The 27,328-nt window shown below is 45.8% G+C and overlaps 1 protein-coding gene across 10 annotated transcripts; it reads right to left on the bottom strand.

The window, feature by feature from the left end:
• On the bottom strand, positions 1-27,328 carry Dcakd (dephospho-CoA kinase domain containing). 10 transcript variants are annotated; one of them, XM_046442762.2, is made up of 6 exons: positions 27,312-27,328; positions 25,738-25,801; positions 8,188-8,414; positions 7,575-7,778; positions 4,351-4,438; positions 1-1,288 (listed from the first exon to the last, which is right to left on the bottom strand). In XM_046442762.2, exons 3-6 carry the CDS (start codon positions 8,297-8,299, stop codon positions 997-999), a joined length of 696 nt encoding a protein of 231 aa, XP_046298718.1. In that variant the 5' UTR covers positions 8,300-8,414; positions 25,738-25,801; positions 27,312-27,328; the 3' UTR covers positions 1-996. The 10 variants fall into 10 exon arrangements, with proteins under 10 accessions (XP_046298718.1, XP_046298712.1, XP_046298713.1 ...); XM_046442756.2 differs by lacking the exon at positions 27,312-27,328 and adding an exon at positions 27,120-27,300; XM_046442757.2 differs by lacking the exon at positions 27,312-27,328 and adding an exon at positions 27,120-27,300 and having other exon boundaries at positions 8,188-8,411.

Genomic DNA, 27,328 nt, shown 5'->3' with positions numbered 1-27,328 from the left:
TTGGTTCAAGGTATTTCAAATCAACATACTTTATTGAGCACCAATGGCGAGCCAGCTCTGCACTAGGAAAACAGGTTTGAAGGAGACAGACCCTGCCCACAAGAGGCGTACAGTCTAGAAGAAACCAACCAACTTTTGGTTGATTACTATGCCAATGATTAAGGAAAAACACAAGAGGGTGGTATCCCAGAGCACCTAACCCAGCCTGGGGCTTGGTGTCTGAGCTGTTAGCCAGCTGTAGTGGGGGAAAAAATATTCCAGGCCAGGCAGCACCTGGAGAAAGGCACAGAGGTGAGAAACAGCGTGGTGGCTGTAGAGTACCAAGGGTTCAGGGCTAGGAGGCTTAGTGGTAGGAGGCAGTGGGCAAGGGATGGTGAACACTGGAAGAACCCACTAAGAAGGGGAGTCTCCCAGAACTTCTGCTTCTGCCTGGTTACAGCATTACCCATGAGTAAATCCTCACTTTAACCTAGGAGAGAACCCTGTTTGAAGATGGAAGGCTGAAGGCATCCCCATGGTCTACTAACCAAGTATTGGCTTTGATGGGGCAGGTGTTCAGAGAAGGTTCAAGCTCAGGGATTCCTTGGCCTCCCAGCTGTAAACACTGGTGAGGGCCACAAAACACTGCTCCCACTCCTGCCCACAGGAGTCCATACCAATGTAACTGATGCTTTTTGCCATCACAGACATTGTTCTGTAGTGTTCTATAGGTGCTGCCAGGGGAGGGAGGGGCACTGGGGAGGCTGGGAAGGCATACCTATTGACAATAGATTACTTCTCAGCCTCAGAAAGAACACACTATAAAGAAAGGTTGGCCTAGAGCAGTGGTCCAGCCAAGATTCATAGTGTGTCTGTGTGTGTGTGTGTATGTGTGTGTGTTGAGTGTGTGTGGTGCATGTATGTATGTTGAAGAAGCTGGGGGAAGACAAAAGGTGGTATCTAGCTTTGGCCTCCAAGGAGACAAAGGCCTGGGGCTTCCTGCTTTGGTTTGCCCACCTAGGGGGAAGGCAGAAGGTAGCGGGTAAACAGGTAGAGGAGGCTGGCAATTCCAGCCAGACCTGTGAGGACCCCGAGCCTTAGTGGCAGGTACTCCAGGGAGCGCTCCAGTTGAGCATGCAAGAGGATGACCTGGCGTTTGGTGATGCTCCACTCGCCCGAGTTGTCTAGAACGTGGTCAGCCATGCGGGCCTTGTCCTTTAGGGGCAGCTGGGCCTTGATGCGGGCCTCTGCATCCTCCTGGTTCAGGTTGTTCCTCTTCATCAGCCGCGCCAGTTGTGTGTCTCGATCACTAAGGACAGGGCAAAAGGGCACTATAGGCCCCAGCCTCCCTCTTGCCAGCAAGGTATAAGGGTGGGCAGGGGTCTGGGGATGGGATCTTTCCTTGAATTCTATGCTGCTCTGGGATACTAAGGGTCCCATAACCAGGGAGAGAGGCCCGGAAGCTCATTAGCTTCTTCCCCCTCACCCCACTCTTGGTAAGGGCCATATAGCTCTGTGGGCCACCTAAGCCCCTTAATATCAAAAAGGAGGAGCAGCTGTTTTCTGCCATCTGGGGTCTCTCTGCTTTGCCACTAGGCCTTAGAGTCCCCAGATGTAAGATAGGAGAATTTAATCACCTGGGATCAGCTATATCCTGGATCTCTGGATGGATGACCTTTGCTGAAATGCCTGTGCTCACAAGCTGAACACTTCTGGCAGGTCCCCTGGGGACCCAAGTCTGCATTATCAAAACTAGCTTCCTGGGACACTGAAAAAGACTCCTCTCCTTGCCTCCACACCCCTATGCCTGTGCATTTAAAGCAAAGACTGTGCTGAGATGGTGGCTGCTATGCTTGATGCCACTGATGAAGGACAGGTGAGTCCCTTCAAAGAGTAAAGAGGGCTCAAAACTTGGACCCCCTCAGACTTAGAATAGGACCAATCACTGTGGATCAAGCTAACCAATACTGTTCTCAATTCCAAGAAAAATTTTAAAGGGACTGAACCCAGGAGTGCTCTAACTGTGAGCTACACCCTCAGCCTTTTGGTTTTTATTTTGAGATGGGCTTTTGCTAAGTTGCCCATACTGGCCCTGAACTTGTGATCCTCCTGACTCAGCCTCCCAAGTCACTGAGATCACAGACATGTGCCAGTGGGCCTAGCCAAAGAATTCCTCTTACCCACCCTGATATGGCCATCAGGTCCTTTCTCAGTAAACTCCCTCTCCTGTCTTCTGCTACACAGGATCCATGCCGCTTGTCTGGTTGTGGTCAGTGTCCCCTGGAACACCTTAGCTCTATGAGCTACCTCAGCCCCTCAATGAGAACAAGAGGGGAAGAGGCTGCAGTACCTGTTTGTGTCCATCTTTTCTCAGATTGTAACAGGCATGAATTTTCCCAGCTATGAAATGAAATGGGATCTCATCACTCCAGTTTAGTCCCTTCTCTGAGACCCTAAGAACAAGGTCACCCTCCATGAAAATGAACTTCCTTCCTCATGGGAGTACAGTGTACTGCTGAGGTCTTGGAGCTGCTTCCTGTCTGGCTGAGAACAGGACTATATTCACCCTTACTCAGGAATGCACATGTCTGTGACTGGGGATCCAAGTGAGAATGAAGGTGGCTTGAGGCTGAGTGGAAATCCTTCAGAAGGTATGGCCCAGCCCAAAGGACCCCCTCCCAGATGTGAAGGCGGCACCCTCTCACAGCCCTTCCTGGGGCTGATAAATAGGACCATTATAGTTAATTTAAGGCTTAGGTATTTATGACTTTGGTATTCTTACCCAAACACTAATTCCACAATTGTCAAATTCCTCAAATACATGAATAATCATATTAGTGTGTAAGCACTCTGGAAATCTCCCACATTATTTCAAATTTTTCCAGACATAGTTCACCAAGTAAAGCATAAATCAATTTGTTGAAAAGCAAATAATCACTTGTCTCTTTGGCTTCTCTTGAGAGCTGTACACCCTCATGGGCTATAGGTGGGACATGAGACTACCAGGAATCTACCTGCAAGTGGGTGGGGCTGAAAGTTCCCCTAGAGAGCAGGCAGAATCAACATAATCCTACTCATCCACCAGAAGTTGCAACTATTTATCATTGCTCTTAGCAAACAGGCCAACCTCAAAGATGCTTGTCTTTGAGAGAAGGTGGCAAGGGCAGATATGGAGTCATCTGGAGGCTGCAGAAACAACTGACTCCTGTTTTTCATTTTCTCACCTACACTAAGATCTAAGTGTGTGTGTGTGTGTGTGTGTGTGTGTGTGTATTTTACCCCTAGGTATAAAGTTCCAATTGCATTATTAAGGCAAAGAAAATCCCAGGACTTCATGGGGCCCACCTTGCCTCAGTTGAGTCTTTCACAAATAGGAAACAAAGAACAAAGACAGATTCCAGATTTACGTGCAGAGGCCTAACCCACTGGGAGAGCTCAGAGGATGCCTGAGTCCCCCACCTGGCTCAAGGAATTCAGACTGAGCTTTAAGTGACAGCCACAGGAGAGGTGCCAGAGAGGGCAGGGTGGTTCCCAGGGCACTGAGCATTCAGGCCCCACCTCCAGTGTGCAAGCAACCTCCCACACATTTATCTCTTGAGAGCCACCTGTGCCCAAAATACTTGCAGAGCCAAGTGCCCACCTATGTGCTGCTATATTTGTGGGTGGCATTCAAAAAGTTTCTGGGAAGCAGAGACACCCCACAGCTTCTCTACTCTCTTACCCCTCAGGGACTGTGTGACTCATTCTCCCTGACAGTTTGATTCTTCTGTTTGCCAAACCTGGATTCTGGTTTGCTTCTTGTCCTGGAAGATTCTGAAAACAAAGCTCCTTATTCAGCTGGGCTCTGACAGCTCTCTCCAGTTTTCTGTTCATAGTGTCACCAATGAGCAGCCCCTCGAAAAGTTTTGTAACTGTTCCCTTTAATTTCTCTTCTAATAATTAAAAAATATCCACCCTTGTCCTGAACATCTCATGCTGAAAGGTAAAGTGAATGAAGGGGCAAATGTGGGAGTTGTTTGGAAAGTTGAGAGGTGCTCCAGGAGGAAAAAGGGAGTCAGTGGTAGCCAAGGGCAAGGCCTGCCATCTGGGCTGAAGTGCCTCCAATGGCCAGCAGGGGGAGTCCTTCCCAAGCACTAGGGTTTGGGGGCCTATCACTTTCCATACCTGCCCCAGATATATCTGGGTCATTCACAGAAATTGGTTTCTATAGGCTCAGAGCACTGCTGCCCAAACCCTCCGTGTGTCCTGGCTATCCCCACAGGGAGAAGAAAAAGTGATGTGGGCTATTTCCCAAATACACACCTTAACCCAGGGGCCTTCCTTTCCCACCTCAGTCAGGCTGGGCCAGGTAACATCATATCACATACTCACCAGTACACTACCACCGTGTGCTTCATGTACTTGAGCAGCTTCTTGGTCTCAAACAGCAGGGGGATATCCAGAATCACATAGCGGTATCCTGGGGAGAGGTGGGAAAGCCTACAAGTTCAATTCTGCAAGCACTCAGAGGACTGCTTACATGACTGGCCCCACCATCTATAGCACCCCAGCAGAGAGGAGGCCTTCCAAGGCAGACATACTCTGAACACCAGCCAGTTCAATGCCATGCAGAGCAGACTGCTACAAAAAATCATTTCTAGCTGCTTGATAAGGGAAGACCTTGAAGAAGGGCTGGCATTTGTTCTGGCCTTGGAAAGTAGGGATGATTGCTGATTCTTGAAATGAGAAGGAAGAGGTGGGAAGTCGCATACAGAGCTCCTGTGTGGCCAAAATGGAAGCTTTAAGCAGAACAGAGGGGGGCTGCAGGTGGTCAGCATAAGCACAGAGGGTTTAGTTCACCTTGATCTTGAACCCCAAGAGGTGCTATTTTTGAGTAGGGACAGGACACAGCCAGAGTTGCAGGAGGCTGGGGAGAGTTTCCAGGAGCATCTGGGCTCTTTCTGCCTTACTTCATCTTACCTTTGCTCAAAACAAAACAAAAAAACCAACAACCCACAAACAAAAACAAACCAAAAAACCCCAAAGGTTAGGTTCTCCTCCAGGATCCAGGTCTAGGCCTGGCCCTCTGTTGCTAAGGGTCTTGTGGCTAGCTCTATGAAAGACCCACAGAGGGGTGGCAGCAACAGCCCAAAAGGAAAGAGGTCAGAGGCAGTGGGCATGGTGATGACTAATGGCACCCAATCATTCAATGGAGAAAAGGCGCTGTTGGCTTTCCCATCACAAGCCAAAGCCAGTCAGGGTGCTCCCTCACCTACTATGAGTGATATTTGCCCAGAAAAGTTGATGACATGCTTATTTCTTTATACCAGTCATCCTTGTGTGGGTGTAAAGAAGTGGGAGGGGTGGGGAGCAGTCAGGATAAGGGACAGAGACTCCTAGCCAAGATGGTGTTTCACAGAACCGGACACCATCAAACCAATTTTAGGACTGTCGTGGGAAATGAGCCCTCAATATGATGCAGGGAGTGCTGTTGGGTTCCCAAGACCTGCTGCCCAGGAAGCATAAGAGAAGCCTGAAGTTAAGACAGAGGTTGGAGCAAGGGCTCTGCTGACACACCCTGGTTTGTAGTCCCCTACATCCCTTCATGTGACTCTGGTGTTAAGACAAACCTTATCTGTGTAATGACTAAAAGAAATACCTGTTTTTCAGGATGATGGTAAAGATTAAAAAAGAATTTTGAATGCATGTAAACCACCTCGCCCCTCACTAAGTACCCCATACATGATGGGTATTATTGCTATTGTTCCTCAGAGGAGGGAGGAAAGCAGTGCAGATTCCCCACCCTGCCCGCCAACTCACTCTTCCCAGCTCAGAGCAGGAGAAAAGACCAGATCCTCTCTGGGCCGCTTATCTCCTTTTCCTGCTCTGCTCCCACTGCTTCTTCTCCCCACACTATCCTTTCTCCTGAGTCCCTCTCGGGAGCTGGTGGCCAGCTCTTTGGTTCACCAGCAAAGGGCTATTCAGCTGTCACATCCCTCCTGCTTGATAAGCCCTGCAAACTATCCTGACTCTATTAAGACATCCGTCTGCCTACACAGAGACCTCCCCAACAGCTGGTGATCTTATCTGACGTTTGATTATACCAACTCTGACAGTTGTATTTGTTCTACTCATCAGGGAAAAACTGGGACTGTGGAAGCCACAGCTGTCGTCCCCATTTTTCACCTTATCGAGCTGAAAAGAGCTTTCTGGCTTTTATTAAAGTGGTGGTGGTTGGGGAGGCGGGGAGGCTGGGTGGATGACACAGTGGGAGAGCTCTGGAGCGGGTGACATTATCTGATGCTTAATTTTGGAAGGGGAGAGCCACTCGCGCCTCACAGCCCTGCAGATGTACTTGTAACTGGCCTGGGAGCAAATACAAAGGGCAGGAATGAAAGGCAGAAGGCTTGCTCCTGGGTGGGGCTAGGAGGGGACAACACAGACACAGAAGACAGAATCCAGAGACTTTTCTTGAGTGAGGAGGAGAGGAGGAGGCCTGTGGCAAGGGGCTACTGGGATGGATAGCGTGAGGTGATCTCACAGGGCGGATGCCCAGAGACAGGTCAATCCCTGGACTGCAGGGAGTGGCAGGGTGGTAGCATGCATATCTGTCTCCCCTCTTTCTCTGGAGGGAGGTACTAGTCAACGGGGCTGGGGGAGGGGGAAGTCTCCCACTCATACCTAAGAACTTGAGGTGACAGTCTAAAAGCCTTCCCTGTACTCCCTTGGAAGTAGTCTTCTCATCATCACTGACAGGAGGCAGGCAGCCAGGCCTTCAATTCAGGTCCAGGCTAGGGGTCATATATTCCAAAGGCTGGTACAAAATGCTCCAGGGCCCCAGGCCAGTCTTTCTATCCTCGTACCTGTCCTGGACTCCATCCTGGACAGTAAGAGTCAGGACGCCCAACACTATCCGGAAAAACAGGGCTTGAACCAGGGTATAGGCCTTGGCAGGTTCTTATCAACTGACCACAGACCCCTCCTTTTCAAATTCTCTCTTCCTTTCAGTTATGGCACATTCCTGGCTGTCCCTGCACCTGCTAGCCTAACTCTGAGAGGCCCTATTCCCAGAGGATGATCCTTTATTTGGAACCCCTCCGGCCCTCACCCAGGTCATCTTGGGTCTTCCTATTTCCAGTCTATACATTTTCCCAAGTAGCCAGCACCAGCACCAAAACTGACTCTGACTACAGTTTATACTGTGTAATGACGTCACTAACAGGGACATTCAATCTTCCAGTGTTTTCAACGCTGGCATGATCTGCACTGTGCAGATGAGGAAACAGGCTGAGGAACTGGACCACTTGACAAAGTCACACAGCTACAAACAGTCAGGGTCAGAACTTGACTTCAGGTCTGTGACTCCAATACTCGTCAACTATCATTATTTCTGTCCCTACTAGAAAAATCAACTTACTTCCTGGGAATCATGGCTCAAAAGCCTCGTGTGTCTCTTCTCATTAAACTGTCAACTTCCTTAAGAGTTGAGGGAAATGTGCTTCTTTCCTCTGGGGCTGGCACAGGTCTCTGCATGGAGGGGGATTGCCAATAAGCAATATGAACTCACTGACCTAGCTAACCAGCTCCCCCTTCCCACCTCAGGCCCAGGGTCTCACCACGAAGGAAGTACTTGAAGGTCTCCTTCATCATTTCCTTACGGATCTCAGGATGGGTGATGGTATTGAGTAAATGTCGCCGGTCAGGTTGGTTGAAGATCAGGTCCCCCAGGACCTTGCGATTGATATCGCCATTCTCTAGTAAGACCTCAGTGCCAAAGGCCTCCACAATGCGCCGGTGTGCAGGATATCCTGGCTGGACGACTATGGCATAAAGAGGAGACTGGATCAACTCTACGGAACCTCCAGCAAGCCAGAGGACCCCAAGTTACCAGAGGAAAAATAATGAGGGAACCCAAGGGTATTTCTTTTAGTTGAAGCAAAAACAAAATAAGGAAGGGAAAAGCAATTGAAGCTAACAGCACAGTGCACAGAATCCTTCATGCTGGTGAAGGAACCAGGTGGAGGATGGGGAGACTCCTAAGGGAAAGAAGAGTAAACAGAAGAAGCACGAGCACCAGCAGGGGCAGAGACAGGAAACCAGGCCACAGCAACGGGAAAGCCTCCCTCACCTCTGAGGCCTCTAAGGGACTGACAAAAGGGGAGGCTGACAGAAAAGGAAGCACAGAGGAGCTGCTATGCATGATCCCTCAACCCATCCACTCCAACTCACCATGCCGAGCAATGACATCCACATCAATCACTGCACAGCCCAGCTGCTGGAACACCTGGATCACAGAACTCTTGCCTGAGGCAATGCCCCCTGTCAGGCCCACCAGGAACATCTTCCCAGGAAAGAGGGAGCTCAGACGGACTAGAAGCCAGGAGCCAGGGAATCACTGGAGCGTAGGGCAAGCTGGGCCGATCAGCGATTCACCAAACCAACGCCAAAAGGACCTGCTGTCAGAGGTGGGCAGCCTGGTCAGTGTTGGGCCACAAGAGCTAGGGGAGGGGAGGGGAGGCAGAAGAAGGGAAGGGAGACAGCTGGGCCAGCAAAGTCCAGCCCTGGGCTTGGGGAGCAGGGGCCACTTTCAGGAGGAAACCCTGCAGAAAAGTCTCTATAGTGTTCTTCAAAAAGCACTGATAAAGCAGGCAGACTAAGGAACACAGTGGGAGCTCAGCAATCAGGATGACCCCAAAGTCATTTTCAGATGCCCTCAATCCCACTGAATCCTTTCTGGTCTGGAACACTGTGGCTCATGGGGAACAGAAGTCCTGCCTGCAGCCACCCAAATGGAGGAGCAAATGAAGTCCAGGTGCCTAGGCCCTTCTTTTGCCCAAATGCCCTTCTCCACAGAAGCTCCCACTGTCCACCCTACCTTGAGCACCAGCACTAGGACCACCAGAGTGAGATGAACAGTCCTTTCCTCCCCAGCTGAGAAGTGGCCCAGATGGGAGCTCAGAGGCAAGTATGGCTTAGAGGCCATAAGCCTGATGTGTGGAGAAGTATAGATCTTGCTGAGGAATATGAAGGAAAGGAGGAGAGGCTGGGGTGGGTGGAGGGAACCTAACCTGGAGCTCAGCATCATGGTTTGTGGCCTCCTTAGTTTAAGCAGCAGCAAGGCAGCACAAAGTTTAGGAGCACGGATGGCTTCAGACCTAGCTCCTCTGCTTACATGGTGTGCAACTCTGGAAGTCACTAGCCTCTGTGAACTTCAGTTTTATCACCCATAAAATGGGATTACCAAAATCTGCCTCATAGGGCTATTATGCACTGAAGAGAAAATGCATATAAAATCTGTATTTCATGGCCTGATAAGTGGTAAATGTCCAATAAACGGAAGTGAGGATGCTGATGCAGGTTAGTAGGTATAAGGTTAAAGTTATATAGCCAAGCACAGAAAGAAAAAAAGGTTTTCATGATGTCCCCATTCCTGCCACCTCAAACTGTCTCATAACAGGCATGTTGCATTTTCTGCAGCAAACAGGTTACCTCGAATTGACTTTTGTTTCCAGGCTAGAAGCAATTACATCAAAGGCTCAGCATCAAATTACTTCTCCAGGACTTTGAAATCTGTTGTAGGACCTCTTTTAGTTAAACAGCAGATTTACTGTCCTAATTAGACTTTGCTTTGGCTTATATTGAAATGAGTTTGCCTCTGCTGAGGATGCCAAACAACAGGGGAGGCAGCCACTCAGATGTGAGCTGTGTGGGTGAATGACTTGAGGTGGCAGAGAACCAACTTGGATGTTTAAATCTGCCTAGCCTTGTTCTCAGCCAGGAGAGCCACGGCAGAGAGAATATCCACCAGCCTCCTCATCTGGAGACCGAAGTATTCAACCATTTGAAAATCATGTTTCCTCTATGTCTCTGAGGCTAGACCCCCCAGTGATCTCCCTCCAGGTTGCAAAAAGAGGAGTAAAGCCTAGGTTCAGTAAAAAAAAAAAAAAAATAAAGTTGGGCCACTTGGCTGGAGCTCTATAATACAGAATCCAATGCCATCAGCTCCTGCTCCTAAAGTAATGAGGGTCTATTTCTTTTCTACATAAGATCAGACTAGAGGGGTGGGAGTGGGATTGAGGACAAGTCAGGTCTAGTGAGGGGGCGAGGGTATTTCTCATAGCTCATCATGAAAGGAAAGCCACTGTCACCCAGTCACTCAATTTTGCCAGGCTTAGCTGAAGGGGCCTGGAAGACCTTCTGCCCAAGCCAACCTCAACCTACCAGTACACAGATGGCTAAACCCCCCCTGAAACCTAGGGAATCCCAATCTGTGGGAATGGAGCTGCCCAAGCAGTTCTGATATGTAGCAGGGCTTGGGATAGATCCCAGCTCTTCTTTACAGCAGTGCAGATTGAGGACGAGAGCAGGCAAGGGATTTTATTAGGCCACAGCGATCAGCAGCAGCTAGATAGAATTCAGAGTTCCTAAATCTTAGCCCTAAAAAAAAATAATTTACCTTTAAACTAACAAGAAAGGTAAATCTATCTGTAGACAAATGAATTCAGAATCAAAGAGAAATGCTTTCTTATTACCATATTGCTTTCTTCTGCAGAATGGGGGGAAAGTGGTCTATGGACAGTGACCAGGGCACAGATGTACACTATAGGTTCTCAGGGGACTCTAATGAATAGCTTCCCTTCTTGGTGCCTTAGATGGCCATCTGCAGAAACAGATCAGCAGCTGCTTGGGCCCTGTAAGAAAGACCTAGGAGGGTAGAGGAGCACAGGCCCAGGGAGGCTCTGGGCTGCTAGCCTGAAGAGGCTGGACAAATAACAACTGTTCCTGTCTAGAAAGCCCTTCTGTGACTCATTCCTTCACTAACTGCTGGCTGCTTCGCAGCAATGGTGATGGGGACCTTTCACACAACCCAAGGAAAACATAGGTCCTCCCCCAACCCCAGGGGAAAATTGGAGAGAGAGACAGTAACAAATAAAAAAGGCTGGAGGCTGGGATTGTGGCTCAGTGGTAGAGCACTTGCCTAGCATGCATGAGGCACTGGGCTCTAGCCTCAGCACCACATAAAAATAAAATAAAGATATTGTGTCCACCTATAACTAAAAAATAAAAGTTTTAAGAAAAAAAAAAAAAACGGCTGGGAGGAGCAGAGAGCTGACAGAGAAGCAAAGACAGTAATAAGAAGGTCTTCGGCCTGGACCTGATGTGTGAATGCCTTCCTACTGGTGGCTGCTCCCAGATCTGCCAGGTGGATCTTTTGGGTAGGAAGTTACAGCAAGTGAGAACCCATTATCCCCTCAAAGCTTGGCAAGGGGGAACCAGAGGCTTAGATTCCAAGTTGCTTCCAAATCCCACTCAAACCTGTTGGTAACTCTCCCAGATACAGATGGATAAGGGGTCACCTTTGACAATCTGTGTTCATGATTTTTTCCTACAGACCATGATTTAAGCCCTCATTTTTCAGACTCTATTCCATTTTCCTCAGTCCACTGCCACTTTCACAGAGGCAATGGGACCCCACAGTCACTCTTAAGCCTGGCTATGACCTGAATCATCTACAAAACTTTAAAAAGGTACAGAAACCAGGCTCTACCCCAGTTCCCTGGGTCTGAATCAACTAGGCTTGGAAGCGCTGGCTAAAAGGGAAGGTGGTGGGCTGGAGCTGACAGGCAAGATCCCAGTCTCCAAGACTGCCATAACCCACCCTGTGTAACTGGGGGTTACACAGGGGGGTTTATGGGGAGTCTGTCTCATCAATCTGGCCCTTGGTGGCAAGTGTTCCATAAATGAGAAATGGCCAAACTCCAGATGCCTTCGCTTCTCTGAACTCAGTCTCCACACCTGTAAACAAGAGGGCTGGCCTTCCAGTGTCAGTGACAGTGTCAGATTCCCAGGGAGGCTGTTCAGGAGTGCTTTCTTCCTGTCCTTCTGGGAGCAGTCAATAAACATTCACTCACTGAATTAAGGAATGACATCACCAATGGTAACCTGGAATCTTCTTCCTCAATGCTGAAAGCCATTTGCAGATCTGGCTTGGCTAGAAAGCCAATGCCAGTTCTGAAGACAAGAAAGCTAGTAACTGGACCTAAGCCAGGGATTCATCAGCTAAGGTGGGACTGAGAAAAAAAAAAAACAGGACTTTGATGCCAGGACAGCCACATCCAAAGCTTTCTTTCCCTTCATTCTCCACATCAGTGGAAAGGAACAGGGTACAAAAGAAAAAAAAAAAAAAAAAAAAAGGCAAGAACTTCGGAGAGGTGGAATCTGGTGTGAGTCCAGAAGCCTGTGAAAGGAAGGTCAGATTCTATAGTGCTTCATAAATGGTGGGCTCTTCTCATTGAAGTTCTCCAAATTGCCTTTCAGTTTTTCCCACTTGGGATGAATCATCTCCCTTGGAGCCTCTTCTGGCAGTGTTTCTTATAGAGAAAAAAGCATGTGGGCTCTCCTAGACAAAAGTCCCACTACTATTTTAACACCATAGACGCCCCCTGCTCAACTAAGCCCCAGCATCTTGTCCCCAGACCATTGCAGTAGCCTTGTGGCCTGATGATCCTATAGTCCCTCATGCATATTCCCAATGGAAGCCAGGGTAATGGTTTAAAGAGTCAACTAATCATGTCACTCCCTTGCTTGAAACCATCACTACATTATTCCTTCTCTTCTGGCCTCCCACAGAGCTCTCCAGCCCTGTGAACCCCTCAGTCACTATCCATGCCCTGTGCTTGTTGCACTGGCCTTCCTTCTATCCCTGTACATGGAGGCTCTTTCCTAGCTCAAGGACTTCCAAGCATTCTATTTCCTCTGCTACTCACTCACTTTCTGGCTGACTCCTTCCTTCCTACCACCATCTTTTTTTGTGATACTAGGGATGGAACCCAGGGCCTTGTACAAGCTAGGCCAACATTCTGCTACTGAGCTATATGCTCAGCCCTTTTTAAATGAGTCAGGGCCTAAGTTTACTGAGGTTGATCTAAAACTTGTGATCCTCCTGCCTCAGCTCCTGAGTAGATGGGATCAGAGGTGTGTGCCACAGTAGTACCCAGCTACTCCTCTTTCTTTACCTTGTACCCTTTCTGTCAACCAATCAGACCCCTGGAACTGGACAGAACCACATTTCCTGCCCTCATGAAGTTTACAACATGTGGTGGTGGTAACTGGGAAGGGTATCAGCAGCAATGGAGGGTCCAGTGTGGTCATGCAATCCCAGTGACCGAGAGGTTAAGGCAAGAAGATCCCAAGTTCAAGGCCAGCCTCAGCAAATTCGTGAAGCCCTTAGCAGCTTAGCAAGATCCTGTCTCAAAACAAAAAATAAAGAGAGGCTTAAGATATAGTTACGGGGTTAAAAACAAAAACAAAACAAAAAAACTCAATGGTGATTGTCATTTTGGATGAGGAACCAGAGAGGTCACTCAGCCAGAACTTAAAAGCAACAAGGGAGAAAGTCACAGTAGCAGCCTTGTCTGACTCCCCCACCCCAAATCAGGCCTCTGATAATGCTCATTACTCTACTTTCCCTCTTTCATAGCCATCATAATTTGTACTTTTGCTTATACGACTTTTTTTTTTCCATGCTAGGTAAATGCTCTACCATTGAACCATACTCCCAGCCCCTTAGTAACTATTTTTTGGGTTCAATAAAACATGTTTCATGAGACCAGAATATCTAATTTGTACTGTCTCCAGAATCTTGTATGGTGTCCAATGTATGTCACTTACTAGATGAGTGACATGGATCAAGTCAGTTCAACTCAGTTTCTTCATCTATAAAATGGAGCTAATGGCACCTACTTTTGAGTCACTGTGAAGAGTAAATGAATTGATACACGTAAAGTGCTTAGAATTATACTTGGCAAACATTAAGCATTGAATCCATGCTCCCTACCAGCTACTAGAGGAAATATTTGATAATCATAGAGTAAATGACAAATGACTCCATAACCCAGCCTGGATCAGTCCAGAAAGGAGAGGGGAAACACTTCTGTTAGTAGTAAAGCAGAGGCTGGAATCAGCCTCCCAGCCTTCCCTTTTTGCCATTAAAACATGCTGTCTGCTGCTAGTAAATCTCTCCTGGAAAAAAACAAAACATCCAATGGGTTAAACAGAACAAGGAACTGATATTTGAATGGCCACTTTCTCTCTTCCCTTGGGAGAGCTCAATACCTAAGTGGGAAGAAAGTTCTATTGCTTCACATACTCCCAATCAACAGCCCCAAACCTGCTTGCACAGGGCCAGGACCTGGCTGCTCATTAGCCTGCAGCTGGCTTCCTCCTCCTCCACAGCCTCTCAGGATTTCACACTGGGCATGCCTGGCTAGCCAGCCACTTCTCCTCTGAATTGCTTTCCAAAGGGGACATATCTATTTTCCTCCAATGATCAATATAATCATTCATGAAAATGAGTCATTCCTGCCTTGGGACCCAATTATTTTCTTGTGGAACCAGTGGTTGCAAAAATATATTGTTTTCCAGTTAACTATTAAGTGCTATTTTTATATCATTTCCCCACTCTTAATCTTCCATTATTGGTGAAAAGTTCTCTTGTCTGCTAGGCCTATTAAGTCACCACCTCTTCCAGGCTGCCAATTATCTGGAGGGAACTGCAAGAGAGGGTGCTGAGGTCAGTACCCTCTTCTCCCTCCCCTGTCCAACACCAAGGGAAGGGAAAAAGAGGAGGACAAATCTTGGCTCTACTGAAGCAAAACCAAGCATAAACCACCACTCCAGGGAGTGTCTTCCGTAGGTACAGAGGTGTTGGGCTAGATTACTACGTTGCCATTTATATAGAAAAAGGGTCACAGGGAAGGCCTCTTCAGAGGCTTTGCAGGCACAAGGGCTTTGGGATTTCTACAGTCTCTTAACTAGTTATGTGGCCTTGGGCAATTTCCTTCGCTTTCTGAGCTTCTCTTTCCATAACTAAAAAAATGGGATTAAAACTGACTACTCTTAAGCCCAGCACAGCGGCACACACCTGTAATTCCAGCAGCTTGGTAGGCTGAGGCAGGAGGATCGCAAGTTTAAAGCCAGCCTCAGCAAAACCAAGGTGCTAAGCAACTCAGTGAGGCCCTGTCTCTAAATAAAACACAAAATAGGGCTGGGGATGTGGCTCAGTGGTAGAGTGCCCCTGAGTTCAATCCCTAGTACCGCACGCTCCGCAGAAAAACCCCACTATTCATAGGGGTCTTATCAGGATTAAATGAAGTGACAGAGGTCACATCACCTTATCTTCCCAATTCAGAGTGTAACATGTCACAGTCACTGCAGTCTCTTTCATTTTCCTAAATGGCACCTCCCTCCTTCCACTTGCTGAGGCCTCAAACCCTATGTGGTAGAATGTACCTATAGTTGAAGCTATTCTGAAGGCTGAGGCAGGAAGACTGATTGAGCCCAAGAGTTTGAGGCCAGTCTGGGCAACATAACAAGACCCTGTCTCATAATAAAATTTTAAAAATAAATAAAAAGTCTCTTTCCTATACCAAAAACCTTGGCATTCTCCTGTTTTTCTCTCACATCCTTCATCCAATTCACTACTGCTCCTGCCAGCTCTACCTCCGCATTCACAACCTAACCAGACACCCCCTGTTGCAGATATGACCGTCTTCTTGCTCCTGGATCAGTACAGCAGGTTTCAGGTGATTTCCTTACTGCCACTGTTGCTTCCCAACAGCATATTCCTAACAAAGCAGCTAATGTGACCCTTTAGAATGCCAGTCAGCTCAGGTCAGCCTCTGCTCAAAACCCACCAAGAGCTCCCACCCCTCACCTAAGTACAAGCCAAGTCCTGTAGAGTCCTCCAGCCCCTCGAAGCATTTTCCACCATTTCCCCTCCTAGATCATTCCCTTCCCTGCTCCTTGACCACGCTGAGCACACACCCACGTATGCAGGGATGCTGTTCCCCCAGAATGGAAATACTTCCCCAGGAGGACTGAGCAGCTCAACATCTTTCTCTGCCCAACTGTCTTCCATCAAAGACACTGTCCCCAAATATATAAAATAGCACCTGTGCTTTGCCCTTGGGTCTTCCTACTGTTTCATTTTTCTTCTCAGCTATTATCGACATATCGCCACCCAACACATTATACAGCTATGTGTTTATTCACTGTTGTTTGCCTCTCCCTCTAAAAGTTGGGGACTGCATATCTAAGGTGCCTAAAACAGGGCCTCAAAAATATTTGTTAGAGCTGGGTGTGGTGGCACCCACCTGTAACCCTTGTGACTCAGGAGGCCGAGGCAGGAGGATGGCAAGTTCAAAGCCAGCCTCAGCAACTTGGCGAGGCCTTAAGCAACTCAGCAAGACCCTGTCTCAAATTATAAATAAATAAAAAGGCTGGGGATGTAGATTTAAAAAAAAAAAAAATGTGTTGGATGAATACATAAAGCTTGCAGCAAAATGTCCAACTCATGTATAAGGAAGTAGTCAACATTAACTATTTTATTGAACCCAAGGGTGCTCTACCTCTGACCCACATCCCCAGCCCATTTAAAAAAAATATATTTTTTTTTTGAGACGGTGTCTCACTAAATTGCTCAGGCTGTCCTCAAACTTATGATTCTCCTGTCTCAGCCTCCCAAGTTTCTTGGATTACAGGCATGAACCACCATGCCCAGCTAACATTAACTATTTTAAAATAAGAAAATATCTGTTCCAGAAAACCTATGAAAAAAAACCACACAAAACCTTTCAAAATTACTTCCCACCTCCACATTTCTAGGCTTACAACATTTTGGGTTCACAGATGAGAAAACCGAGGCAAAGACTGTAGAAAGGTGAGTTCTCCAGAAGGCAGGAACTAGCATGTGAAGAGCAGTCACCCCATCCACTGTTTGAGTACTTTGTGACAGGAACACCCTGATCCTATCTGATCAGCACAACCACCCAATGAAACCAGCTCTTTCTTTAATTCTCATTCTAAAGATGAGGAAATGGAAGTTAAAAGAAGTTACTTGCCCAGTGTAGTTCCACTAAAGAATGAGAAACCCTAGGAGATGATGATTTCTTTCTTTCTGGTACTAGGGACTGAACCTAGGGATGCTCTACCACCAAACTATATCCTCAGCCCTTTTTAATTTTGAGACAGGACCTTGCTAAATTGCCTAGACTAGTGTTGAACCTGTAAATCTCCTGCCTCAGCCTCCATTACAGGTATGTGCCACCATGCCTAGATGAAATAAAATGTTTTATCAAAACTAACATTTTGGGTTAAGAGATGTGGCTTAGCAGAAGAGTGCTTACCTAGTAGTCACAAGGCCCTGGGTTTGATCCCCAGAACTGACAAAACAAAACAAAATCTAATTTTGTTATTTTGATCAATTGTGTATTTTATAATTGTAAAAACTCAACCAAACTGGGCCTGGTGGTATAATTCTAGCTACTTGGGAAGCTGAAGAAAGACAGCAAATTCAAGGCCAGCCAAGGCAAATTAGCAAGATCCTGTATAAAAAACTGAAAAGATAAATGGCTGGGGATGCTGCTCACTGCAAGGCACCCTGGGTTCAGTTCCCAGAACTGGGGTGGGGGAGAAACCTCAATCCAAAAGAAAATGTTTAATACATGACTACAACACAATTTTTAAAAGTGCTTTAGTTTTGTTTGTTTGGTTTTTTTTTTTTGGTGGCAGCAGGAGGTGGGGGGAGTGGGGGAGATTACCAGGGATTGAACCCAGCCAGGGTACTTAACCACTGAGCCACATCCCCAGCCCTTTTAAAATTTTATTTAGAAACAGGGTCTCACTGAGTTGCCAAGTGCCTCACCACTAATCTGCTGAGGCAGTCTTTGAACTCACAAATCCACCTGCCTCAGCATCCTGAGTTGCTGGGATAACAGATGTGCGCCACTGTGGGCAAAAGTGCTTTAATTTTAAGTAGAGATATATTTTTTTAAGTAGACATTGTTGTTGCAGATAAGAATAATAAACCGAAGACTTTAAGCATAAAATCTATTCATACTAGAAAAACCTTTTGTAAGGAAACAAAATGGAAATATATGTTCAAGAAGGAAAAAAAAAAGGAGGATATAAAATTTTAGCTGTTAAAAAAAAGTAGTTCTTTTATTCAAAGAATTAGGACAACATGATCAAATTATTACCATACTTAAATCCCATTGTGAATTTAAACGAGTGTTAATAGCTTTATTTTAAAATGTCAATATTTACAATTAACCAGAAACCATATTCTCTGAGCCTATTGCAAATTTCAGAGAAAAATTTTAGCTGTCAATATAAAAAATGTGCCAGCTAGTTGGTAACAAAACAAAGCTAAGCTTATTGCTTGCCTGTCTTCAGCTATCAGCCCTAATCTTTTCTCCTTAAGGTTAGGCACCAAGAGAGGCTCCAAGGCGTTTAAATGTCTCACCCAGGAGGAGATTGAAACCTTGCTCAATACAGACAGAAGAGGATCAGGTGGGAATCTCGACTTGCTAGACAAAACTACCCCAAGGGGCTCTGTCCATTTTCTATTCATCATCCAGATCTAACCTTTCATTTGTTTTCCCCAGGCCTATGCTGGTATTTTGCCATACTAAGTCAATCAGATTTATTCGGGTGAAATCAGCACAGTCCCTCCCGCAACAAAATAAAACTCCAAATAAAACATTCGAAGCTTCCATTTCCTCACCTTTAGAATTGGGACATAATGTGAAAATCCATTCGGGTGATAATCTCCCAGAAACTAAAGAGTGAAATAGCTTTCAAAACTCATAAGCAAATTCAATACCTGAGATGCTAATGCTGCCTCTGGGAAGCAAGAGAAGGAGCAAGTGGTCTGAGGCCCTCATCACCAGTGAATGAAGACCTGGGGGACAACTATGAGCAACCAACCACTCTAGTCTCCCTGAGGAGAAGGAATCAGGAGAGTTAAGTTCTGAACCGTCTAAAAATCGATGATTACTTAACAAAATAGCAGCTACCCAGCAAAGCATTTTACATCCACTTTATGAGACAGCTATTACCCCCACTTTTCAGATGTGCAAAATGAGGGCGGGTCACACAACTTTAAGTGGCAGAAGCTGAATTTAAAAAATAAAACGGAGGTGTGACCACACAGTTCGAAGGCGTACCAGCTTTGACCTAAGCCTAGGTTTGAAACCACAATTTCCACCCCTTTCTAACTGTGAACCATTTCCACGGCTGTAAAATAGAATAAATAACACCTTGCTTCTCGGGTTTGCTGTCAAGACGATGAATTCTGGTTATAAGGGTGCTTGTTTGTCCCAGTGTCACAGCTACACGGTAAATGCTCAATAAATTGTCGCCCAACCTTTAAAAGAAAGCGCGCACACTACGCCCCCCGCTCCGCGCCATCCGGCGCCTCTGGCGGTGGTCTCGCGCGCCCCTGGCCGGAACTCGGGCCCAGCCGGGTGAGGGATCGCTGGAGAGGAACAAAGGAGCTTCGTGCAGCGGTCGCCAGGCACGCTCCCACCCGCCCGCGCGGCGCTACGTACCGGCGCTCAGACCCGGCCTGGCTGCAGCCGCCGCGGCTCACCAATCTCCACGGCGCTTACTGGCTGGCTCCCAGCCGGCAGGAGGGGCTCGGGAACGTACTCGCGAACCGGACGTCCGGCCATCGGAAGGGGCGGGGCCGGAGACTGGAAGGCAGGACGGGGAGGGGTGGGCGTGGCCCGGCTGGAGCTTCTCCAAGCCCCAGTAAGTGAGGGGGCTGTGAAGTCCTAACTTAGCAATAGTAACCATGGTAGCTATGGCAGTTAATGAAGCACTTTCTGCCTGCTAGGCCTTAAAAGCAATCTGTAGGCTTTAACTCAATCCTCACGGTTTTGCACAAGAGGAAACTGGTATTCACTCATTTGATTGCAGAACCCACATTTTGTCCATACAAGCCTAGCAAGTCAGCCTCTCATCCTGTTGCCTCTTAAAGCGTGGATAATCTCTACTGTGCAGTGTTGCTGAAAGAATTGGAAATACATAAAAGTGTCTTAGAAAGCATCACATATATAGCAGGTGGTCCTTAACTCCTACCCTACTTCCCATTCCCCTTCCCTAAAGTGTATCTCTGCCCTCTACTTCCTTTTTAAAAGTAGGACTACTCAGTGCCTGGCACAGTAGGGACTAAATATATTGAGGAATGAAGTAATAAAACATTCTTCTCTGATCACTCTAGTTCCTGAAACTTTCTTCTATATTTCAAGTCAAGATAAATCATTTACTTCCATCACCAAATAAATAGGTTCCTCTCTTATGATCAAAAGGTCCATGTGGTCCAAACACCCTGCTAGTATTTGAATCTCCTCTACATGGCCACTGTCATTTATACTCAGATGTGTCCTATGTCAGAGAGCTCACAGCCTCTCAACAGGGCTTCATGCTGTCTTTGAATTCCCATCCTGGAAGTTAGAAAGATCTTGCCTAGATAACAACTCTCCTAATTCTGAGCCATGGGGCTGTGCAGAACAAATTCCTATGCTATATGGCCAGATCTAATGTCTCATTTCCTTCCTTGACCAAACAACTTACAGATAACATAGCTTAGTGTTTCTCAACTTTTTCCCTACTCCTGACATATCAGAGGGATACCTAAGCTTCCCATCAATAACAATGGCAAGTCATGAAAGTAATATGGACAATATACCTTCCCTGCCTTTTCAAATTATCTGAACTTCTTGGGGCATATTGTTTAAAAACTCTTCCAGATGATCCTACTTTTCCAGATACTGCCTCAGTGTTGAAAACTATTGGTGTACAAATAAGGACTTTGTCTTCTAAGTAAGAATCCTGTGGTCCAATCTGCCATCGTCAACTGCACCTCTGTCTGGAGATGATCCAGAAGACAGATTGAAGGGCTGCTGTGGGGCTTCAACCCAGGCACCTCAATACTGAAACTTGGCCCTTGCATTCTGAGGTGATGCCATCAAGAGCTTTTTCAGCTAAAATACATATCCTCCATTATTCAGGACAGGAATAATAAACTTTGAGCTGGCTCCAGATGCTTACACAGCATCTCATTTCACCCTGAAAATAATGAGCATCTTAGTCATCCCCCCCTTCCTATGTCCTTAGCATCTAGCACAATGCCTGGTATATAGCACTGCTTCAACTTTTGTTTGATGAATAACATTAGAGTGACTCCTGGTTCTTAAAACTAAATTTATTTTCCATATGTTTATTTTAAATAAATATTAATGGGGCTGGGGATGTGGCTCAAGAGGTAGCGCGCTCGCCTGGCAGGCGTGCGGCCCGGGTTCGATCCTCAGCACCACATACAAACAAAGATGTTGTGTCCGCCAAGAACTAAAAAATAAATATTTAAAAAAAAAATAAATATTAATATGCAATTAAATTTATACCACACTTCACAAATACCATTAATATTTATCCTTTATTTGATATCTTCTAAGCCAGGTGCAGTGGTGGACGCTTGTAATCCCAGTTACTTGGGAGCTGAGGCAGGAAGATCACATTGTAAGCCAGCCTGGGCAACTTAGTGAGACCCTGAAAAAAACAAAAAGGGCTAGGGATGTGGCATAGTGGTACAGCACTTGTCTAGCATGCTTAAGGGCCTGGGTTCAATCTTCAATAATGCAAATAAATAAATACACAAAATCTTTCAAAAACTCAAAATGAAACAAAAAACCTCCCATAGGCTGGAGGATAAAGTCCAAATTCCTTAGACTGAAACTTAAGATTTTCCATGACCTGGCCAGATCACCACTCTAGACCCATATCTCACTGTATGTTCCCCTTGGGAAAGGAGAAAGAAGAAAGGAAATCAAGTTACTACACCAGCTTTGTGTTAAAATATTCAGGTTCAAGTCTGATCTCCTTACTTAATAGCAGTGAAACTTTGGACAAATCACTGAACTTCTTTCTTTTCTCATTGTAAACCAGGAATAACACCTGTCTTAATCATTTCAAGATAGTTGACAATAGAGATCAAATAAGATGGTGACATTTTTGAGCAATAAAGCACTGTACAAACATAAGAGATCAATATACTGTTTCTGCCCCTGCCCTTTGTTTATTATATTTTTCTATCCTGAAGATTTCATTCCCTCTTTCTCACCATTTTCTCATTTGCTCACTCACACGTTAATTAATCCAACAATTTTTTTCTTTTTCACACAGTGCTGGGGATCCAACCCAGGGCCTCAAACATGCTAGGGAGGGCTCTACCACTGAGTTATACCCCCAGCCTTATCCAGCAAATATTAATTGAAGGTTTACTGTGTGCTGGCTCAATGGATACAGAGGTGAGGAAAATCCAACCTCATAAAACCTAAGGGTTTGTGGGGGAAAATGGTCACAATTCTAATAACCACACAAACAAAAGTAAGGCTGCAATTGTGACTTAAACTCAGGAGGGAGTTCATAGGGCCTGCAGAAACTATAATGGAGAATCCAGAGCTTAAACAGCTTCAAAGCCAATCTCAAAGTCTGCTGTCTTCAGGAATCTTCCCCTTGATACAACCCTGCCCCAAAGATATGTACTCCTACCCTCAACTTCACTTACCTTTTAGCTCAATTTTTTTATTTTGATGGTACCAGGGATCAAGCCAAGGCCTATCACATGGTAGTAAGAGCTGTGGCACTGAGCTATATCCCCAGCCCCTGTTATTTTATTTTTAAGTGCATCTGGTCTTTCTGATTTTACCTTAAGTGCCTTTTGGGCAGGAAATGCCTGTCACACTCTTAAAACCACAGCATCAAGAAGGCTGGGCCCACTGTGTTACAGGCCTAGGTGTCCGGGCTGTATCTCAGGAAGCAAGGAGTGCCTTCTTGATGAATCAAGATCCAGGGGAGAGAAGAAAATGCAAAAGGCCATTTTCCTATCCTTTATTGCACACTGAATCCACTGGCCCTCATTCTTCACAGCAAAAAAATGCTCTTGCCTTGAACGGGCAGGCTGCTGACCAGTATGACCTTTAGCCAACAAAAATTTTATCCTATTTCTCCCCAGCTAAAAATCCATCAGTGGCCTCCATGTCTTTAGGATGAAGGCCAAACTCCTGTCCCATGTCCCAACTCCTGCTTGCTTCTTGAATCTCAACTTCCAAAATGATCCTTACACTCCAACCTCCAGTCTCATCATTCTCATTGTGGTACCTCAAAAATACCTTTCTCTCAGGCATCTGCACTTTCACACCTTCTGCCTAGAACATCTACCTGTATGCTTTCCCTGGAAAACTCAGCTCAGCTGTCATTTCCTCAGGTTAGGGAACCCTCTTCTGGGCTCCTGCTGGAATCCACGTTCCCTTATGTACTGCACTGTAACTATTAGTCTGGATACCTACCAATTCGTGGAGTGAACCCAGGGCAGGAACTGTTATCCTATGCCTGATTCTCCAGTTCTGGCCATGGAACCTAACATGTTATGAGTGCTCTAAGATATAGAATATATGAATCACAACCAGGCTCATCCTTCCTATGCCTACAAGAAAGGATTATCTCTGATATGCTGGGAGTATATCAAGGACTGCAATCAATAATAGACACTAGGGGCTGGGGATGTGGCTCAAGCGATAGCGCACTTGCCTGGCATGCGTGCGGCCCGGGTTCAATCCTCAGCACCACATACAAACAAAGATGTTGTGTCCACCAAAAACTAAAAAAAATAAAATAAACATTAAAAATGTCTCTCTCTCTCTCTCTTTAAAAAAAAAAAAATAATGGACACTATGAGCAACTATTCCTTCCTTCCTTCCTTCCTTCCTTTTCTTTATTTGTTGTTCTAGGGATCAAACCCAGGGGTATTCTACCACTGAGCTGCATTCTCAGCCTCCCCCCCTTTTAAATGGCACTAGGAATTTAACCCAGGGGTGTTATACCACTGAGCTACACACCCAGCCATTTTTATTTTGAGACAGGGTCTTGCTAAATTGCTTAGGGCCTTGCTAAGTTGCTGAGGCTGGCCTTGAATTTGTGATCCTCCTGCCTCAGTCTTCTGAGTCTCTGAGATTACAAGTGAGCACCATCATGTTCAGTCCCTTTTATTTTTTTAAATTAAAAAAATTATTTTCGCAGTACTAGGGATTAAACTCCGAGGTGCTCTAACACTGAGCTTCACCCCCAACTCTTTTATTGAATTATATATGGTCCTTCTTATTTTGAGACAGGCTCTTGCTAAGTTGCCCAGGCTGGCCTCAAATTTGCCGTCCCCTTTGCTCAGCCTCCTGAGTCACCGGGATTACAGGCGTGTGCCACTGTACCCTGATATTGAATATATATGACATTGAAACCATTAATTAATCAGAGATACAGCCAGGACTTAGAACCCAGGGAGTCACTTTCTGGAGCCTATACTCCTAACCACTATACTCTGCTGCCTCCAAAAACAATCATGAAGAGATAATGGAGGTATTTACAACTAGGAGAAAATTTCAGAATCTGTAAGCTCAAGTTTCATGGGCATGTTCCCCAGCCATGCCTCTGAGCCCTGCTGTACCTCACTACCTACTATCTTCTTATGATGTTCCTGCCAGAATGGGTGGGAGAACGAACCAGCAGAACCAGAAGGAAGAGTTCCACCATTCTCATGTGATAAGCTCAGAGAGTTGGGATTGTTTTACCTTGAAAAATAGAAAGAATTTTAGAGAGCTAGATAATATTTGCAGAAAGTGTAGCAACTATCTACAAGGACACAAGATTACATATTTCTGCATAACTGCATAAGGCAGAAATGGCCAACTTTTCAGCAATTACAGCTATCTGAAAGTGGAAAGCTCTTTTATAGGCAAGTGAGAAAGAACACATACAAAAACTCTTGGAATCCCATGGAAATCATCCTTAAACCCAATTTAGAAACTCTGGCTTTGGGTGATCATTCTTTGCTAATTTGACTATAAAACAAAATGTAAACTTAGGCATCAGATGATAAGTGGCAGGGTTGGGGATGTAGCTTAGTAGTATATTGCTTGCCTAGCATATTAGAGACACGGAGTTCCATCCCAGCACCACAAAAACAAAACAAAACAAAAAAGGATTTTCTTTAATTTTTTTTTTTTTTGCAGTACTGGGGATGGAACCTAGGTATACTTTAACACTAAGCTACATCCCTACCCTTTTTATTTTGAGACAGGATCTCACTAAGTTACAGAAGCTGGCTTTAAAGTTGCAATCCTCCTGCCTCAGCCTCTAGAGCTGCTGGGATTATAGCCAAAAAAAAACTTTTAAAAAATATTTAATTAAGAAGAGATCACATATACTATTTTTTTTTCTTGTATGGGGGATTGAATCCAAGGGTATTTACTACTGAGTTACACGCCCAGCCCTTTTTTATTTTGAGTCAGGGTCAAGTCACTAAGTTGCTGAGGGGCTTGCTAATTTGCTGAAGCTGGTTTTGAATTTGTGATCCTCCTGCCTCAACCTCCCAAGTCACTGGGATTATAGGTGTGCACCACTGTGGCTGGCTATACTTACTACCTACAAATTCAATTCTATGATTGATAAATCATGGATCCTACAAAATCTAAGTGAAGGAGCTAGGGTTGTGGCTTATTGGTAGAGCACTTGCCTGGCATGTGCAAGGCACTGGGTACGATCCTCAGCCCCACATAAAAATAAATAAATAAAAATAAAGGTGTTGTGTTTACAACTAAAAATTTTTTTTTAAATCTAAGTGAGGGTTATAACTTGAACAATCCAAGAGAAAGCAAGTAAGCGCCTCCAGGTACCTTCTAACTCAGAGTTCTCAGTGGTGCTCTATTCCTAACTTTGGGCTTAGGCTTTTACTCAGCTTGGTCATGACAGCAACACTGCTTGCCTACCTCCCAGAAAAACTCTTCACTGAGCAAAAAACTGCTGTTTACATTAAAATGTAAGGCTAAGTATCTTGCTTAGGCTTTGAACTACAAGAATGGCAGTGTTCATAGAAACCAGTACCTTCTTCCCTATAATCCCTCTTCCTTGGTCATGCTTCATTAGTGTTCATTCAATCTTTGTATGTCTGTGGGGAAAGAAAACACAGGGCTCAGAATTAGAATACCAGTGTGAGTTCTGGCCCAAGCTCTGCCATTGGGTATCAGTCATTTTTTTTTTTTTTTTGGCATGTACTGGTTTCTTCAAGGCCCCTTCCCTGTTTACTTCACAAGGTCATATGTGCTAAAGTAGATAAAACATTTAGACAAATTAAACCCATCTAACACATGTGAGGCTTTACTATTATAATCTCAGAACTTCCCTTCCCCTGCAGTTGCATATATGACATCATGTTGACAGCAGTCTTGACCCTGGAGAGATGAGTGTGGTGACAGATCTCAGCTCAAGTAGGCAGCTTTGACTTCCTTCCAAAGTCAAGTATAAATGATTGGGATTTATATGCAGCTTTGGATCATATTTACTTTTCTGCTTCTCCGACTAATATAAGAAGAGCTGACTATATTTAGCTTTATATTTTATTTGGTTTTCTTTCCCTGAGTCAGATGGAAACTGTTTCTTCCTACCCTGTCCTTCTTCTCATGTTGAGTTTCACAAAGGCAAAGATCATTTCCCTTTTTGGCCACACAACTCTCTCATGGTAAGAACTAGTCCTTCCCTCAACACCCAATCAGAACAGGAAATCTCTGAGAAGGGGAACCACGTCTTTGTGCTCTATTTACAAGACTCGGTGAGATTACTCAAAGAAGTGAGATCCAAGGGACTGAAACATTCGAGTCTAAAAATTAAGATGCTGCAGATTATCTTCTAATAACTGATTTCCTTAGGTGGATGCCTGGAACAGACAATGGGAATTTTGTGATGGTAACGAATTTAGAGGGCTTAGAGGCAGACAGATCCAAATTTGTATACTTAGTTGCCACTTACTAGCTATACGACTGAATGATTTACCAACCTCTCTGGGCCACTTTGTTTTTAACGTCTGCGAAAAAGGGGAATGATGGCAACTACATTCTAAGCTTGTTGATAAGATCATATGCCCATTAAATAGTGGAAGGCTCTTGTGGGTATACATCAGGAAATAAAAGGGACAATATGTGCAGAAGGGCTCTGTAGAGACCAATACCTCGGTATCTGGAGGTCAAGATGCAGCAAGCCCTGCATGCCGAACAGTCGGGTCTCCAGGCTCGGAGGCAGTTTTTTTGCACACTACAATCCTGTCTCCTCTCATGAGGCCTTAAATTGCCAACGACCTGGGGCTGTCTAGAATCCCGTGAGTAAAGCTGCCAGAAGCCCATCTGGCTTCTAGCAGGAAAGTCCCCTCTGAGAAGGGGCCGGACCTTCGGGTCCCGGCAAGTCGCACCCGCGGGCCTGTCTCTCTCACTTACCCGAGAATAGTAACGGTCCTTAACGGCAGTCAATAACGGGTCACCTGCGGCCCGGGAACTATCTATCAGGGGCAGGCTGAAGTCAAACCTAGACTTTGGAGCCTCCACGCCCCAAACCCTAAACCAACATCGAACTACAACTCCCAGCATGCCCCGCGGCCGCCCGGGTACGAGAGGGTCGGCCCCACCAACCTTGCGGCCCTGCTTCC

The sequence above is a fragment of the Marmota monax genome, unplaced genomic scaffold (genome assembly GCF_021218885.2).
Source record: "Marmota monax isolate L192 unplaced genomic scaffold, Marmota_monax_Labrador192_F-V1.1 WCK01_AAM20220418_F8-fsc00205, whole genome shotgun sequence".
Classification (NCBI taxonomy): domain Eukaryota; kingdom Metazoa; phylum Chordata; class Mammalia; order Rodentia; family Sciuridae; genus Marmota; species Marmota monax.
The sequence above is the reverse complement of the archived record's forward strand: the minus strand, read 5'-3'. Positions and strand labels throughout refer to the sequence as shown.

Coding starts and splice junctions, on each gene's coding strand:
- Dcakd (XM_046442762.2), bottom strand. CDS start 8,299: ATGTTCCTGGTGGGCCTGACAGGGGGCATTGCCTCAGGCAAGAGTTCT. Junction 7,779..8,187: donor GGATGTCATTGCTCGGCATG/GTGAGTTGGAGT, acceptor TTTATGCCATAG/TCGTCCAGCCAGGATATCCT. Junction 1,289..4,350: donor CACACGGTGGTAGTGTACTG/GTGAGTATGTGA, acceptor CCCTGTCCTTAG/TGATCGAGACACACAACTGG.